This window comes from Cuculus canorus, chromosome 38, assembly GCF_017976375.1.
Source record: "Cuculus canorus isolate bCucCan1 chromosome 38, bCucCan1.pri, whole genome shotgun sequence".
In the NCBI taxonomy this organism is placed as follows: Eukaryota; Metazoa; Chordata; class Aves; order Cuculiformes; family Cuculidae; genus Cuculus; species Cuculus canorus.
Genome location: NC_071438.1, coordinates 453,643 through 470,022, shown reverse-complemented (window position 1 = coordinate 470,022; position 16,380 = coordinate 453,643). Strand labels below are relative to the sequence as shown.

The 16,380-nt window shown below is 59.5% G+C and overlaps 3 protein-coding genes across 3 annotated transcripts; 1 reads left to right on the top strand and 2 right to left on the bottom strand.

Annotated features, from left to right (window-relative positions):
• Positions 1–608: 608 nt before the first annotated feature.
• Positions 609–2,818, bottom strand: LOC128850079 (mucin-12-like). Its single transcript, XM_054053043.1, has 2 exons — positions 2,667–2,818; positions 609–1,790 (listed from the first exon to the last, which is right to left on the bottom strand). The coding sequence occupies exon 2, from the start codon at positions 1,786–1,788 to the stop codon at positions 778–780; it is 1,011 nt and encodes a 336-aa protein (XP_053909018.1). The 5' UTR covers positions 1,789–1,790; positions 2,667–2,818; the 3' UTR covers positions 609–777.
• A 365-nt stretch (positions 2,819–3,183) lies between these two features.
• On the top strand, positions 3,184–4,735 carry LOC128850094 (uncharacterized). Its single transcript, XM_054053063.1, has 2 exons — positions 3,184–4,454; positions 4,719–4,735. Exon 1 carries the CDS (start codon positions 3,261–3,263, stop codon positions 4,422–4,424), a length of 1,164 nt encoding a protein of 387 aa, XP_053909038.1. The 5' UTR covers positions 3,184–3,260; the 3' UTR covers positions 4,425–4,454; positions 4,719–4,735.
• Positions 4,443–14,845, bottom strand: LOC128850069 (uncharacterized; the record flags this gene model as incomplete). The annotated part of the gene is given in 7 exon segments (XM_054053024.1): positions 4,443–5,546; positions 5,549–5,602; positions 6,790–7,000; positions 8,930–9,118; positions 12,448–12,766; positions 12,835–12,977; positions 14,808–14,845. Coding segments are annotated over 7 exon segments (2,058 nt in total), but the record flags the coding sequence as incomplete, so codon positions are not given.
• Between the last annotated feature and the right edge of the window lie 1,535 nt (positions 14,846–16,380).

Genomic DNA, 16,380 nt, shown 5'->3' with positions numbered 1-16,380 from the left:
TGACCCCTCCCAATCCAAGATGGCTGCCATTGGCCCCACCCAATCCAAGATGGCTGCCATTGACCCCACCCAATCCAAGATGGCCGCCGTTGACCCCACCCAATCCAAGATGGCTGCCGTTGACCCCACCCAATCAAAGATGGCCGCCATTGACCCCACCCAATCCAAGATGGCCGCCCTTGACCCCACCCAATCCAAGATGGCCACCGTTGACCCCACCCAATCCAAGATGGCTGTCGTTGGCCCCTCATGGTGGCCATCTTGGATTGGGTGGGGTCAACGGCAGCCATCTTGGATTGGCTCATGCTGGGCGGCCATCTTGGAATGGAGATTCCATAGCACTGAGCTGGCAGCCATCTTGCTTCTGGCAGCCATCTTGATTCCAGCAGCCATCTTGATTCCAGCAGCCATCTTGATTCCAGCAGCCATTTTGAATCCAGCAGCCATCTTGATTCCAGCAGCCATCTTGAATCCAGAAGCCATCTTGATTCTGTCAGCCATCTTGATTCTGTCAGCCATCTTGATTCTGGCAGCCATCTTGCTTCTGGCAGCCATTTTGCTTCTGGCAGCCATCTTGAATCCAGCAGCCATCTTGATTCTGTCAGCCATCTTGAACCCAGCAGCCATCTTGATTCTGTCAGCCATCTTGATTTTGTCAGCCATTTTGAATCTGGCAGCCATCTTGCCAAGGCCACCTCCCCGGCGGCAGCCATCTTGTCTCCCCTCCCTATGTCTCCCTTTGGACGCCATTTCAGGGCCGCTCGGAGGCCATTTTCTTTATTGACCATTCTGGGATGGCGGCGATTGCCAAACAGGAAGTGTTTGGAGCTCTTCCGGAAGCGTGGGCGGAGCTTCCGGCAGCTTCTCCATTCCCACGGCCTCCGTCGGGGCTCGGAAAGTGCCGAGCGTGGCTCCTTCTTGCCCGGTGGCCACCGTGGCCACTAAAGGTTGGACGTGGCCACCGTCGTCCTCGCAGAGCGGTGACGGCCCCGCCCACGCACCCAAGATGGCGGAACCCGACCGGCGACGGCGACGCTGGAGCAAGATGGCCGCCAATAACCCCACGGCTACCAAAGCGGCCACCGTGGCTACCGAGATTACCAGCCAGTGCCACGAGCTCTCCGGGGCCACCGGGAACCCGGGGGTGGCCACCAATGGCGGTTGGTGGCCCACAGTGGTCATTTGGTGGCCCACAGTGGTGGTTTGGTGGCCCACAGTGGTCTTCAATGATGGTTGGTGGCCCACGGTGGTCATTTGGTGGCCCACGGTGGTCATTTGGTGGCCCACAGTGGTGGTTTGGTGGCCCTCGGTGGGCATTAAGGGCGTTTGGTGGCCCACGGGGGTCATTCGGTGGCCCACGATGGTCGGTTGGTGGCCCACAGTGGTGGTTTGGTGGCCCTCAGTGGTCGTTAAGGCCATTTGGTGGCCCACGGGGGTCGTTTGGTGGCCCACAATGGTCTTTTGGTGGCCCTCGGTGGTCGCTAAGGCCATTTGGTGGCCCACGGGGGTCGTTAAGGCCGTTTGGTGGCCCACGGTGGTCGTTTGGTGGCCCACAATGGTCGTTTGGTGGCCCTCAGTGGTGGTTTGGTGGCCCACGGTGGTCATTAAGGCCGTTTGGTGGCCCACGATGGCCGTTTGGTGGCCCTCGGTGGTGGTTTGGTGGCCCTCGGCGGCCATCTTGGGGGGTTGGTGGCCCGCGGTGGCCTCGGCGGTGGCCCCCGGGGGGGCGTTGGTGGCCACGAGGGCGCAGAAGGTGACGGTCAGGAGGGTTATGGGGCAGCGCCCCATGGCTGTGGGGCAGCGCCGCGTCAGAGGGGCTCACGCGACCCATAAGTGACCCACGGCTGCCCCATGGCTGCCCCAGAGCTGCCCCATAGACCCCATGGCTGCCCCATAGCTGCCCCATAGCTGCCCCATAGACCCCACGGCTGCCCCACAGCTGCCCCATAGCTGCCCCATAGCTCTCATGGCTGCCCCATAGCGGTCCCATAGATCCCATAGCTCCATAGCTGCCCCATAGCCGCCCCATAGCTGCCCCATAGACCCCATGGCTGCCCCATAGCTGCCCCATATCAGCCTCATAGCCCCCATAGCTGCCCCATAGGTCCCATGGCTGCCCCATAGCTGCCCCATAGCCCCCATATAGGACCCATAGACCCCATGGCTGCCCCACAGCTGCCCCATAGCAGCCCCATAGACCCCATAGCTGCTCCATAGCCCCACAGCTGCCCCATATGTGCCCCATAGACCCCATATGTGCCCCATAGCTGCCCATAGGCCCCACAGCTGCCCCATATGTGCCCCATAGGCCCCACAGCTGCCCCATAGCAGCCCCATAGACCCCATAGCTGCCCCATAGGCCCCACGGCTGCTCCATAGCTGCCCCATAGACCCCATATGTGCCCCACAGCTGCCCCATATGTGCCCCATAGGCCCCACAGCTGCCCCATAGCAGCCCCATAGACCCCATAGCTGCCCCATAGGCCCCACGGCTGCCCCATAGCTGCCCCATAGACCCCATATGTGCCCCACAGCTGCCCCATATGTGCCCCATAGGCCCCATAGCTGCCCCATAGCTGCCCCACAGCTGCCCCATAGCTGCCCCATATGTGCCCCGTAGGCCCCAGGGCTGCCCCATAGCCGCCCCAGAGCCCCACACGCGGTACCTGTGGGTCGCGGCCGTCGCGGCGGAAGTGGGGCGGAAGCGCTCGGGGCGGAGCCACTTGTGGGGCACAACTGGGGGGGATCCCAGTACGGCCCAGTTCAGCCCCCACCCTCCCAGTTTCCCCCTCAGCTCCGTCCCAGTTCAGCCCCGAAACTTCCTGTCCCCTCCCAGTGCCTCCCAGTGCCCTCCCAGTGCCTCCCAGTGCCCCCCCAGTGCCCTCCCAGTGCCCTCCCAGTGCCCCCCCAGTGCCCTCCCAGTACCTCCCAGTGCCCCCCCAGTGCCCTCCCAGTGCCCTCCCAGTACCTCCCAGTGCCCCCCAGTGCCCTCCAGTGCCCTCCCAGTGCCTCCCAGTTCCCCCCAGTGCCTCCCAGTGCCCTCCCAGTGCCCTCCCAGTGCCTCCCAGTTCCCCCCAGTGCCTCCCAGTGCCTCCCAGCCCCTCCCACTCCCTCCCAGTGCCCTCCCAGTCCCTCCCAGTCCCCTCCCAGTCTCAGTTCTGCTGCCCAAAGCCTTTATTCCCCCATTGGGGCCTCCAAAGGGGGGGGGGGAGGGGGGGACCTCAATCCAGAAGGTTCTATGGGGTCTCCTGGAAGGTGGAATGGCATTCCGGAAGGTTCTATGGGGTCTCCTGGAAGGCGCAATGGCATTCCAGAAGGTTCTATGGGGTCTCCTGGAAGGCGGAATGGCATTCCAGAAGGTTCTATGGGGTCTCCTGGAAGGCGCAATGGGATTCCAGAAGGTTCTATGGGGTCTCCTGGAAGGCGGAATGGCATTCCAGAAGGTTCTATGGGGTCTCCTGGAAGGCGGAATGGCATTCCAGAAGGTTCTATGGGGTCTCCTGGAAGGCGCAATGGGATTCCAGAAGGTTCTATGGGGTCTCCTGGAAGGCGGAATGGCATTCCAGAAGGTTCTATGGGGTCTCCTGGAAGGCGCAATGGCATTCCAGAAGGTTCTATGGGGTCTCCTGGAAGGCGGAATGGCATTCCAGAAGGTTCTATGGGGTCTCCTGGAAGGCGGAATGGCATTCCAGAAGGTTCTATGGGGTCTCCTGGAAGGCGCAATGGGATTCCAGAAGGTTCTATGGGGTCTCCTGGAAGAGGGAATGGCATTCCAGAAGGTTCTATGGGGTCTCCTGGAAGGCGGAATGGCATTCCAGAAGGTTCTATGGGGTCTCCTGGAAGGCAGAATGGGATTCCAGAAGGTTCTATGGGGTCTCCTGGAAGGCGCAATGGGATTCCAGAAGGTTCTATGGGGTCTCCTGGAAGGCGGAATGGCATTCCAGAAGGTTCTATGGGGTCTCCTGGAAGGCGGAATGGCATTCCAGAAGGTTCTATGGGGTCTCCTGGAAGGCGGAATGAGATTCCAGAAGGTTCTATGGGGTCTCCTGGAAGGCGGAATGGCATTCCAGAAGGTTCTATGGGGTCTCCTGGAAGGCGGAATGGGATTCCAGAAGGTTCTTCGGGACCTTTTGGGCCCCGGATTTTCTGTGCGGACCCTCCGGAGGCTCCACCCGATCTCCACCTTCCGTTTCCACCTCCATTCCTTCGTCCCCAAAGTCACCCAAAGGCTCCGGAAGGTCCCCAAAGGGGTCGATGACCTCCGGGTTGTCCTCAAAGTCCATCTCCTCTCCTTTCCTGGTGGTTCCGTCACCTCTGAGCTCCTCCAAACCCTCCCAGATGCCTTCAAGGTGGGACATCTCCTCTCCGTCACCTCTTTCTTTGTGGTTTGGCCAAAACTTGTGGTCACCTCTGTGTTTTGGTGACCACTTGGAGACCCTGGAGATGCCTTCAAGGTCTCCATCATCATCATCTCCATCACGACTACCATTTCCACCATCTCCACCATCATCTCCACCTCTTTCTTCATGGTTTCCCCAAGGCTTATGGTCACCTCCATGCTTTGATGACCACTTGGAGACCCTGGAGATGCCTTCAAGGTCTCCATCATCACCATCATCATCTCCATCATCTCCACCTCTTTCTTCATGGTTTCCCCAAAGCTTGTGGTCACCTCCACGCTTTGATGACCACTTGGAGACCCCGGAGATGCCTTCAAGGTCTCCATCATCATCTCCATCACCATCTCCATCATCATCTCCATCATCACCACCATTTCCACCCTCTCCACCATCATCTCCACCTCTTTCTTCATGGTTTCCCCAAAGCTTGTGGCCACCTCCATGCTTTGATGACCACTTGGAGACCCCGGAGATGCCTTCAAGGTCTCCATCATCATCTCCATCATCTCCACCATCATCTCCACCTCTTTCTTCATGGTTTCCCCAAGGCTTGTGGTCACCTCCACGCTTTGATGACCACTTGGAGACCCCGGAGATGCCTTCAAGGTCTCCATCATCATCTCCATCACCATCTCCATCATCATCTCCATCATCACCACCATTTCCACCCTCTCCACCATCATCTCCACCTCTTTCTTCATGGTTTCCCCAAAGCTTGTGGCCACCTCCATGCTTTGATGACCACTTGGAGACCCCGGAGATGCCTTCAAGGTCTCCACCATCATCTCCATCATCTCCACCATCATCTCCACCTCTTTCTTCATGGTTTCCCCAAGGCTTGTGGTCACCTCCACGCTTTGATGACCACTTGGAGACCCCGGAGATGCCTTCAAGGTCTCCATCACCATCTCCATCATCTCCATCTCCATCTCCTTCTTGACTCGCCCAAAACTGGTGGTCATCTTCCAGGCTTGAAGGCCACTGGGAGCCCCTGGAGATGCCCTCAGCCTCGTGGGGCGCTTGAGGGACGTAGTCTCGACACAGAGGTCCCCCCAAGGCCGGGCCACACGTGACGAGGTAGGAGAACTCGAGATGTCCTCCTCCGGGGTAGCAAACGGCGCTGCGGTTGGCGCCGGCGCTGAGAGCTCCTGACGGCAGCGGCCCAGGAGGTCATCGTCCCACCGATTGTCCTCATCCCACACCTCGGAGAGGAGGAGAGGGAGGAGATGGAGGAGATGGAGATGGAGGAGAGGGAGGAGATGGAGGAGATGGAGGAGATGGAGATGGAGAAGATGGAGGAGATGGAGATGGAGGAGATGGAGATGGAGGAGATGGAGGAGATGGAGATGGAGGAGATGGAGGAGATGGAGATGGAGGAGATGGAGGAGATGGAGATGGAGGAGATGGAGGAGATGGAGGAGATGGAGATGGAGGAGATGGAGGAGATGGAGGAGATGGAGGAGATGGAGGAGATGGAGGAGATGGAGGAGATGGAGGAGATGGAGGAGATGGAAGAGATGGAGATGGAGGAGATGGAGATGGAGATGGAGATGGAGATGGAGATGGAGATGGAGATGGAGGAGATGGAGGAGATGGAGATGGAGATGGAGGAGATGGAGGAGAGGGAGGAGATGGAGATGGAGGAGATGGAGATGGAGATGGAGGAGATGGAGGAGAGGGAGGAGATGGAGATGGAGGAGATGGAGATGGAGATGGAGATGGAGGAGATGGAGGAGATGGAGATGGAGGAGATGGAGGAGATGGAGATGGAGATGGAGGAGATGGAGATGGAGGAGATAGAGGAGATGGAGGAGATGGAGATGGAGGAGATGGAGGAGATGGAGGAGATGGAGGAGATGGAGATGGAGGAGATAGAGGAGATGGAGATGGAGGAGATGGAGGAGATGGAGAAGATGGAGATGGAGGAGATGGAGATGGAGGAGAGGGAGGAGATGGAGGAGATGGAGATGGAGGAGATGGAGGAGATGGAGAAGATGGAGATGGAGGAGATGGAGATGGAGGAGATAGAGGAGATGGAGGAGAGGGACACCCACGTGGAGTCCCTCCCAATCCCCTCCCAGTCCCTCCCAGTCCCTCCCAGTCCCCCCCAATCCCTCCCAGTCCCCCCCAGTCCCCCCCAATCCCCTCCCAGTCCCCTCCCAATCCCTCCCAGTCCCTCCCAGTCCCTCCCAATCCCCTCCCAATCCCTCCCAGTCCCTCCCAGTGCCCCATAATCCCCTCCCAGTCCCCCCCAATCCCCCTCCCAGTCCCTCCCAGTCCCCCCCAATCCCCTCCCAATCCCCCCCAATCCCTCCCAGTCCCCCCAATCCCCTCCCAGTCCCTCCCAGTGCCCCCCAGTCCCCTCCCAGTGCCCCCCCATTCCCCTCACCTCCAGTTGGAGGGCGTCTCCGGGCCGGAGTTGGACGGTTCCCATGTCCAAGATGGCGTCCCAGCGCGGTCTCCCCTCGTTCCACACCGTCCTCGTTTGGAGCCGTTTGGCGCCCAACGCCGCGCGGACGGAGACGTCGGCTTTGGAGAAGACATCTCCCCACCACCCCCAGCCCTTCGTCACCGTCACCGCCGAACGACAATGGGAGGGACTGGGAGGGACTGGGAGGGGACTGGGAGGGACTGGGAGGGACTGGGAGGGGATTGGGAGGCACTGGGATGGGTTGAAAGGGGGACTGGGAGGGACTGGGAGGGATTGGGGGGCACTGGGAGGGACTGGGAGGGGATTGAGAGGCACTGGGATGGGTTGAAAGGGGGACTGGGAGGGACTGGGAGGGGATTGGGGGGCACTGGGAGGGACTGGGAGGGGATTGGGAGGGACTGGGAGGGGATTGGGAGGCACTGGGATGGATTGAAATGGGGACTGGGAAGGAGTGGGAGGGACTGGGAGGCACTGGGAGGGAACTGGGAGGCACTGGGAGGGAACTGGGAGGCACTGGGAGGGAACTGGGAGGCATTGGGAGGCACTGGGAGGCATTGGGAGGCACTGGGAGGGAACTGGGAGGAACTGGGAGGCACTGGGAGGGGACTGGCAGGCACTGGGAGGCACTGGGAGGCACTGGGAGGCACTGGGAGGGGACTGGGAGGCATTGGGAGGCACTGGGAGGCACTGGGAGGGGACTGGGAGGCATTGGGAGGCACTGGGAGGCACTGGGAGGCACTGGGAGGGGACTGGGAGGCATTGGGAGGCACTGGGAGGCATTGGGAGGCACTGGGAGGGAACTGGGAGGAACTGGGAGGCACTGGGAGGGAACTGGGACGTACTGGGACGTACTGAGAGGCACTGGGAGGGGACTGGGAGGCACTGGGAGGCACTGGGAGGGCACTGGGAGACACTGGGAGGGACTGGGAGGCACTGGGAGGGGACTGGGAGGGGACTGGGAGGCATTGGGAGGCACTGGGAGGGAACTGGGAGGCACTGGGAGGGAACTGGGAGGGACTGGGAGGCACTGGGAGGGGACTGGGAGGGGACTGGGAGGCACTGGGAGGGGACTGGGAGGCACTGGGAGGCACTGGGAGGGGACTGGGAGGCACTGGGAGGGGAGTGGGAGGAACTGGGAAGGACTGGGAGGGGACTGGGAGAGCACTGGGAGGGAACTGGGAGGCACTGGGAGGGGAGTGGGAGGCACTGGGAGGGGACTGGGAGGCACTGGGAGGGGACTGGGAGAGCACTGGGAGGGAACTGGGAGGCATTGGGAGGCACTGGGAGGGAACTGGGAGGGACTGGGAGGCACTGGGAGGGGACTGGCAGGCACTGGGAGGCACTGGGAGGCACTGGGAGGGGACTGGGAGGGACTGGGAGGGGACTGGGAGAGCACTGGGAGGGAACTGGGAGGCACTGGGAGGGGAGTGGGAGGCACTGGGAGGGGAGTGGGAGGCACTGGGAGGGGACTGGGAGGCACTGGGAGGGGACTGGGAGGCATTGGGAGGCACTGGGAGGCATTGGGAGGCACTGGGAGGGAACTGGGAGGCACTGGGAGGGACTGGGAGGCACTGGGAGGGACTGGGAGGCACTGGGAGGGACTGGGAGGGACTGGGAGGCACTGGGAGGGGACTGGGAGGCACTGGGAGGGACTGGGAGGCACTGGGAGGGACTGGGAGGCACTGGGAGGGACTGGGAGGGACTGGGAGGCACTGGGAGGGGACTGGGAGGGACTGGGAGGGAACTGGGAGGCACTGGGAGGGAACTGGGAGGCACTGGGACGTACTGGGACGTACTGAGAGGCACTGGGAGGGGACTGGGAGGCACTGGGAGGCACTGGGAGGGACTGGGAGGCACTGGGAGGGGACTGGGAGGGGACTGGGAGGCACTGGGAGGGACTGGGAGGCACTGGGAGGGAACTGGGAGGGGACTGGGAGGCATTGGGAGGCACTGGGAGGGCACTGGGAGGACTGGGAGGCACTGGGAGGGGAGTGGGAGGCACTGGGAGGGCACTGGGAGGTACTGGGAGGCACTGGGAGGGCACTGGGAGGGAACTGGGAGGGCACTGGGAGGGAACTGGGAGGGCACTGGGGGGCACTGGGAGGACTGGGAGGCAGTGGTGGAGCGCAGGAACCCTCCGGAGGAGGCGGCGGAGATGTAGTGAGTGCCGAAGGAGGAGAGGAACCGCCAGAAGGACACCGAGGAGGAGCGGGAAAAGCGCGGCGGGAGCGAGGAAATGGCCGCCAGGAAGGGCCGCGCCGGGCGGGGAACGGAGGAGAGGCGAGACCTGAGCGGAGGAGAGAGGAGAACATGGAGACCGTGGAGACCGTGGGGATGGAGGAGATGGAGGAGATGGAGGAGATGGAGGAGATGGAGGTGAAGAAGAAGGAAGAGAGAAGATGGAGGAGGTGAAGAAGATGGAGGAGGGGAAGAAGATGGAGGAGGGGAAGAAGATGGAGGAGGGGAAGAAGATGGAGGAGAGGAAGAAGATGGAGGAGATGAAGAAGATGGAGGAGAGGAAGAAGATGGAGGAGATGAAGAAGGAAGAGAGAAGATGGAGGAGGGGAAGAAGATGGAGGAGAGGAAGAAGATGGAGGAGAGGAAGAAGATGGAGGAGAGGAAGAAGATGGAGGAGAGGAAGAAGATGGAGGAGAGGAAGAAGATGGAGGAGGTGAAGAAGATGGAGGAGAGGAAGAAGATGGAGGAGAGGAAGAAGATGGAGGAGAGGAAGAAGATGGAGGAGAAGAAGAAGATGGAGGAGGGGAAGAAGATGGAGGAGGGGAAGAAGATGGAGGAGGGGAAGAAGATGGAGGAGAGGAAGAAGATGGAGGAGAGGAAGAAGATGGAGGAGAGGAAGAAGATGGAGGAGGGGAAGAAGATGGAGGAGAGGAAGAAGATGGAGGAGAGGAAGAAGATGGAGGAGAGGAAGAAGATGGAGGAGAGGAAGAAGATGGAGGAGAGGAAGAAGATGGAGGTGAAGGAGATGGAGGAGAGGAAGAAGATGGAGGAGAGGAAGAAGATGGAGGAGGGGAAGAAGATGGAGGAGAGGAAGAAGATGGAGGAGGTGAAGAAGATGGAGGAGAGGAAGAAGATGGAGGTGAAGGAGATGGAGGAGAGGAAGAAGATGGAGGAGAAGAAGAAGATGGAGGAGAGGAAGAAGATGGAGGAGAGGAAGAAGATGGAGGAGAGGAAGAAGATGGAGGAGAGGAAGAAGATGGAGGTGAAGGAGATGGAGGAGAGGAAGAAGATGGAGGAGAGGAAGAAGATGGAGGAGGGGAAGAAGATGGAGGAGGGGAAGAAGATGGAGGAGAGGAAGAAGATGGAGGAGAGGAAGAAGATGGAGGAGAGGAAGAAGATGGAGGAGAGGAAGAAGATGGAGGAGAGGAAGAAGATGGAGGAGAGGAAGAAGATGGAGGTGAAGGAGATGGAGGAGAGGAAGAAGATGGAGGAGAAGAAGAAGATGGAGGAGAAGAAGAAGATGGAGGTGAAGAAGATGGAGGAGAGGAAGAAGATGGAGGAGAAGAAGAAGATGGAGGAGAGGAAGAAGATGGAGGAGAGGAAGAAGATGGAGGAGAGGAAGAAGATGGAGGTGAAGGAGATGGAGGAGATGGAGAAGATGGAGGAGATGAAGAAGGAAGAGAGAAGATGGAGGAGGGGAAGAAGATGGAGGAGAGGAAGAAGATGGAGGAGGGGAAGAAGATGGAGGAGGGGAAGAAGATGGAGATGGAGAGGAGATGGAGGAGAGGAAGAAGATGGAGGAGGGGAAGAAGATGGAGGAGAGGAAGAAGATGGAGATGGAGAGGAGATGGAGATGGAGAAGACGAAGATGAAGAAAGAGCTGAAGAAGATGGAGGAGATGGAGGTAAAGAAGAAGGAAGAGACAAAGAAGATGAAGAAGACGGAGATGAAGAAGATGGAGGAGAGGAAGAAGATGGAGATGCAGAGGAGATGGAGGTGAAGAAGAAGGAGGTGAAGAAGAAGGAAGAGATGAAGATGGAGGAGGAGATGGAGATGGAGATGGAAGTGAAGAAGATGGAGATGAAGAAGATGGAGGAGATGAAGGAAGAGAGAAGATGGAGGAGGTGAAGAAGATGAAACAGATAAAGGAGATGGAGGAGAAGAAGATGGAAGAGATGAAGATGGAGGTGAAGGAGATGGAGGAGATGGAGAAGATGGAGGAGATGAAGAAGGAAGAGAGAAGATGGAGGAGGTGAAGAAGATGGAGGAGAGGAAGAAGATGGAGGAGGGGAAGAAGATGGAGGTGAAGGAGATGGAGGAGGTGAAGAAGATGGAGGAGAGGAAGAAGATGGAGGAGAGGAAGAAGATGGAGGAGAGGAAGAAGATGGAGGAGAGGAAGAAGATGGAGGAGAGGAAGAAGATGGAGGAGAGGAAGAAGATGGAGGAGAAGAAGAAGATGGAGGAGAGGAAGAAGATGGAGGAGGTGAAGAAGATGAAGGAGGTGAAGAAGATGGAGGAGGTGAAGAAGATGGAGGAGAGGAAGAAGATGGAGGAGAGGAAGAAGATGGAGGAGGGGAAGAAGATGGAGGAGGGGAAGAAGATGGAGGAGAGGAAGAAGATGAAGGAGGTGAAGAAGATGAAGGAGGTGAAGAAGATGAAGGAGGTGAAGAAGATGGAGGAGGTGAAGAAGATGGAGGAGAGGAAGAAGATGGAGGAGAGGAAGAAGATGGAGGAGAGGAAGAAGATGGAGGTGAAAGAGATGGAGGAGAGGAAGAAGATGGAGGAGAGGAAGAAGATGGAGGTGAAGGAGATGGAGGAGAGGAAGAAGATGAAGGAGGGGAAGAAGATGGAGGAGAGGAAGAAGATGGAGGAGAGGAAGAAGATGGAGGAGAGGAAGAAAATGGAGATGGAGAGGAGATGGAGGAGAGGAAGAAGATGGAGGAGAGGAAGAAAATGGAGATGGAGAGGAGATGGAGGAGAGGAAGAAGATGGAGGAGAGGAAGAAGATGGAGGTGAAAGAGATGGAGGAGAGGAAGAAGATGGAGGAGGGGAAGAAGATGGAGGAGAGGAAGAAGATGGAGGAGAGGAAGAAGATGGAGGAGAGGAAGAAGATGGAGGAGGGGAAGAAGATGGAGGAGAGGAAGAAGATGGAGGAGAGGAAGAAGATGGAGGAGAGGAAGAAGATGAAGGAGGGGAAGAAGATGGAGGAGAGGAAGAAGATGGAGGAGAGGAAGAAGATGGAGGAGAGGAAGAAGATGGAGGAGGGGAAGAAGATGGAGAAGAGGAAGAAGATGGAGATGAAGAGGAGATGGAGGTGAAGAAGATGGAGAAGGAAGAGATGAAGGTGAAGGAGAAGATGGAGGTGAAGAAGAAGGAAGAGACAAAGAAGAAGGAAGAGACAAAGAAGATGGGGGAGATGAAGAAGATGGAGATGGAGGAGAAGGAGGAGAAGGAGGAGAAGGAGGAGAAGGAGGAGAAGGAGGAGATGGAGGAGATGGAGAAAATGGAGGTGAAGAAGGAAGAGATGAAGATGGAGGTGAAGAAGATGGAGATGGAGGAGAAGGAGGTGAAGAAGATGGAGATGGAGAAGATGGAGGAGACGAAGATGGAGGTGAAGAAGATGGAGATGGAGGAGAAGGAGAGCAGCGGAGGCCCCACCAGTAGAGGCTGCAGCTGAGCTGGAGAGTGGCGAAGCCGTAGCGGTGGCGGCGTTGGCGCTCCAGCGCGAAGTCCGCCAGGCGGGAGTGGGAGCCGGCGAGCGCCAACCGCGCCGCCATCTTGGGCGCCGGCGTCCCCTCCTCCAGGCCGAGGCGCCACCCGCGCGCCACCTCCTGCGCTTCGGCCACCGCCGCCGCCACCGCCGTCTCCCCCGTGGCCACCGCCGAGCGTTGGCGGCAGCGCCGTCCCGAGCGCCACGCAGGGGACGCAGCGGTGGCGCCGCCGCCATGACGGAGAGTCCAAGAGGACAACCGGAGCGCTCGTCAGGCGGAGGGTGGTGACGTCCATGGCCCAACGCAAGGGTTGGAGACCCGCGGCCAACGGCGCCGAACACGAGGGACCGCGGGCGCGGTGGCATTGGCACCAAGATGGCGGCCAGAGAGCCACCAAGAGCGCCAACGGCAAAGGGGAACCGCCCATGGCTGCCGTGGAGATCGACGACGGGAGATCGACAGCACCACCACCACCACCTGGAGAGGGAGGAGAGGGAGAGGGAGAGGGAGAGGGAGAGGGAGGAGATGGAGATGGAGGAGATGGAGGAGATGGAGGAGATGGAGATGGAGGAGATGGAGGAGATGGAGATGGAGGAGATGGAGGAGAGGGAGGAGATGGAGATGGAGGAGATGGAGGAGATGGAGATGGAGGAGATGGAGGAGAGGGAGGAGATGGAGGAGATGGAGATGGAGGAGATGGAGATGGAGGAGATGGAGGAGAGGGAGGAGAGGGAGGAGATGGAGATGGAGGAGAGGGAGGAGATGGAGGAGACGGAGATGGAGATGGAGGAGATGGAGGAGATGGAGGAGGAGATGGAGGAGATGGAGGAGATGGAGGAGATGGAGGAGATGGAGATGGAGGAGATGGAGATGGAGATGGAGGAGATGGAGATGGAGATGGAGGAGAGGGAGGAGATGGAGGAGATGGTGGAGGAGAAGATGGAGGAGATGGAGGAGAGGGAGGAGAGGGAGGAGATGGAGATGGAGATGGAGGAGATGGAGGAGAGGGAGGAGATGGAGGAGATGGAGATGGAGGAGGAGATGGAGGAGATGGAGGAGATGGAGGAGATGGAGATGGAGGAGATGGAGGAGGAGATGGAGGAGAAGATGGAGGAGAAGGTGGAGGAGATGGAGGAGAAGATGATGGAGGTGGTGGTGGAGATGGTGGAGGAGGAGAAGATGGAGACCCACAGACAGTGTTGGGACCGGCAGCGTCCCCAGTGCCCCCCAGTCCCTCTTTCAACCCATCCCAGTTCATCCCAGTGCCCCCCAGTCCATCCCAGTACCCATTTCAACCCATCCCAGTCCATCCCAGTCCATCCCAGTCCCTCCCAGTCCCTTTTTCCACCCATCCCAGTCCATCCCAGTCCCTCCCAGTGCTCCCAGTCCCTTTTTCCACCCATCCCAGTCCCCTCCCAGTCCATCCCAGTCCATCCCAGTCCCCTTTCAGCCCATCCCAGTACCTTTTTCCACCCATCCCAGTCCTTCCCAGTCCCTCCCAGTTCCCCTTTCAGCCCATCCCAGTCCATCCCAGTCCCCTTTTCAGTCCCTCCCAGACCATCCCAGTCGATCCCAGTCGATCCCAGTCCCCTTTCAGCCCATCCCAGTCCCTCCCAGTCCCCCTTTCAACCCATCCCAGTTCATCCCAGTCCCTCCCAGTACCCCTTTCAACCCATCTCAGTGCCTCCCAGTGCTCCCAGTCCCCATTTCAACCCATCCCAGTCCCCTCCCAGTCCATCCCAGTCCCCTTTCAGCCCATCCCAGTACCTTTTTCCACCCATCCCAGTCCTTCCCAGTCCCTCCCAGTTCCCCTTTCAGCCCATCCCAGTCCATTCCAGTCCCCTTTTCAACCCATCCCAGTCCATCCCAGTCCCCTTTCAGCCCATCCCAGTCCCTCCCAGTACCCCTTTCAACCCATCCCAGTGCCTCCCAGTCCCTCCCAGTCCCCATTTCAACCCCTCCCAGTGCCTCCCAGTCCCCCCCAGTGCTCCGAGTCCCCATTTCAACCCACCCCAGTCCCCTCCCAGTCCGTCCCAGTGCTCCCAGTCCCCATTTCAACCCATCCCAGTCCCCTCCCAGTGCTCCCAGTCCCCATTTCACCCCCTCCCAGTCCCCTCCCAGTGCTCCCAGTCCCCATTTCAACCCATCCCAGTGCCTCCCAGTCCCCATTTCAACCCCTCCCAGTCTGTCCCAGTGCTCCCAGTCCCCATTTCAACCCCTCCCAGTCCCCTCCCAGTGCTCCCAGTCCCCATTTCAAGCCCTCCCAGTGCCTCCCAGTCTGTCCCAGTGCTCCCAGTCCGCGCTCACCGCCGGCGGTACCCCGGGGTGGGGGAGGGGAGCCACATCCGGGCCCCTCCCCCCTCCCAGGATGTGGCCGCGGGGGAGGAGGGCGCCCAGTTCACACCAGTTCACACCAGTTCACACCAGTTCAGCCCAGTTTGCTCCAGGGACTCCCCCCAGTCCATCCCAGTTCAGCCCAGTTTGGCCCAGGCCTCTCCCTTCCACTCACCACCAGCTCAGCCCAGTTCATCCCAGTCCCTCCCAGTTCATCCCAGTCCCTCCCAGTTCATCCCAGTCACCACATCACTCACTCCCAGTTCATCCCAGTCCCTCCCAGTTCATCCCAGTCACCACATCACTCACTCCCAGTTCATCCCAGTGCCCTCCAGTTCCCTCCCTAAAGCCCTCCCACTGTTCCCCAGTCCTCTCCCAGTTCATCCCAGTCCCCCCCAGTGCCTCCCAGTACCCTCCAGTTCCCTCCCAGTCTGGCCCAGTCCCCCCCCCTAAAGCCCTCCCAGTGTCCCCCAGTCCATCCCAGTATCTCCCAGTTCCTTCTCAGCCCTCTCCCAGTCCCCTCCCAGTGCCCCCCAGTCCTCTCCCAGTTCCCCCAGTTCATCCCAGTATCTCCCAGTTCCCTCTCAGCCCTCTCCCAGTGCCCCCACTCTCCTCCCAGTGCCCCCCAGTGCCCCCCAGTCCCCTCCCAGTCCCTCCCAGTGCCCCCCAGTCCCCTCCCAGTCCCCCCAGTCCCCTCCCAGTGCCCTCCACTTTCCTCCCAGCCCCTCCCAGTTCCCTCCCAGTCCATCCCAGTATCTCCCAGTTCCCTCTCAGCCCTCTCCCAGTTCCTCCCAGTCCCCTCTATTCCCCTCCCAGTCCCTCCCAGTGCCTCCCAGTGCCCCCCAGTCCCCTCCCAGTCCCCTCCCAGTGCTCCCCAGTACCCTCCCAGTCCATCCCAGTATCTCTCAGTCCCCTCTATTCCCCTCCCAGTCCCTCCCAGTGCCCCCCAGTCCCCTCCCAGTCCCTCCCAGTGCCCCCCAGTCCCCTCCCAGTCCCTCCCAGTGCCCATGAGTCTCCATCGTGGCCTCAAATCCACCTCCGAGGAGGACCAGGAGCCACCAATGAGGTTCTCCCCCACCATGGTGGTCACCACGTGGTGCTTCAACGCCTCTTCGTTAAGTCCTAACGAGGATTCCATGAGGATGGAGGTCCCCACGGAGACGTAGAAGCCCATATTGTCCTCCTGAGTCTCCATCGTGGCCTCAAATCCACCTCCGAGGAGGACCAGGAGCCACCAATGAGGTTCTCCCCCACCATGGTGGTCACCACGTGGTGCTTCCAAACCCCTTCGTTAAGTCCTAACGAGGACTCCATGAAGATGGAGGTCCCCACGGAGACGTAGAAGCCCATATTGTCCTCCTGAGTCTCCATCGTGACCTCAAATCCACCTCCGAGGAGGACCAGGAGCCACCAATGAGGTTCTCCCCCACCATGGTGGCCACCACGTGGGGCTTCAACGCCCCTTCGTTAGGTCCTAACGAGGATTCCATGAGGATGGAGGTCCCCACGGAGATGTAGAAGCCCATATTGTCCTCCTGAGTCTCCA

Excerpts from the sequence above, each read along its gene's own strand:
- LOC128850079 (XM_054053043.1), bottom strand. The coding sequence starts at position 1,788 with ATGGGGCGCTGCCCCATAACCCTCCTGACCGTCACCTTCTGCGCCCTC.
- LOC128850094 (XM_054053063.1), top strand. The coding sequence starts at position 3,261 with ATGGCATTCCGGAAGGTTCTATGGGGTCTCCTGGAAGGCGCAATGGCA.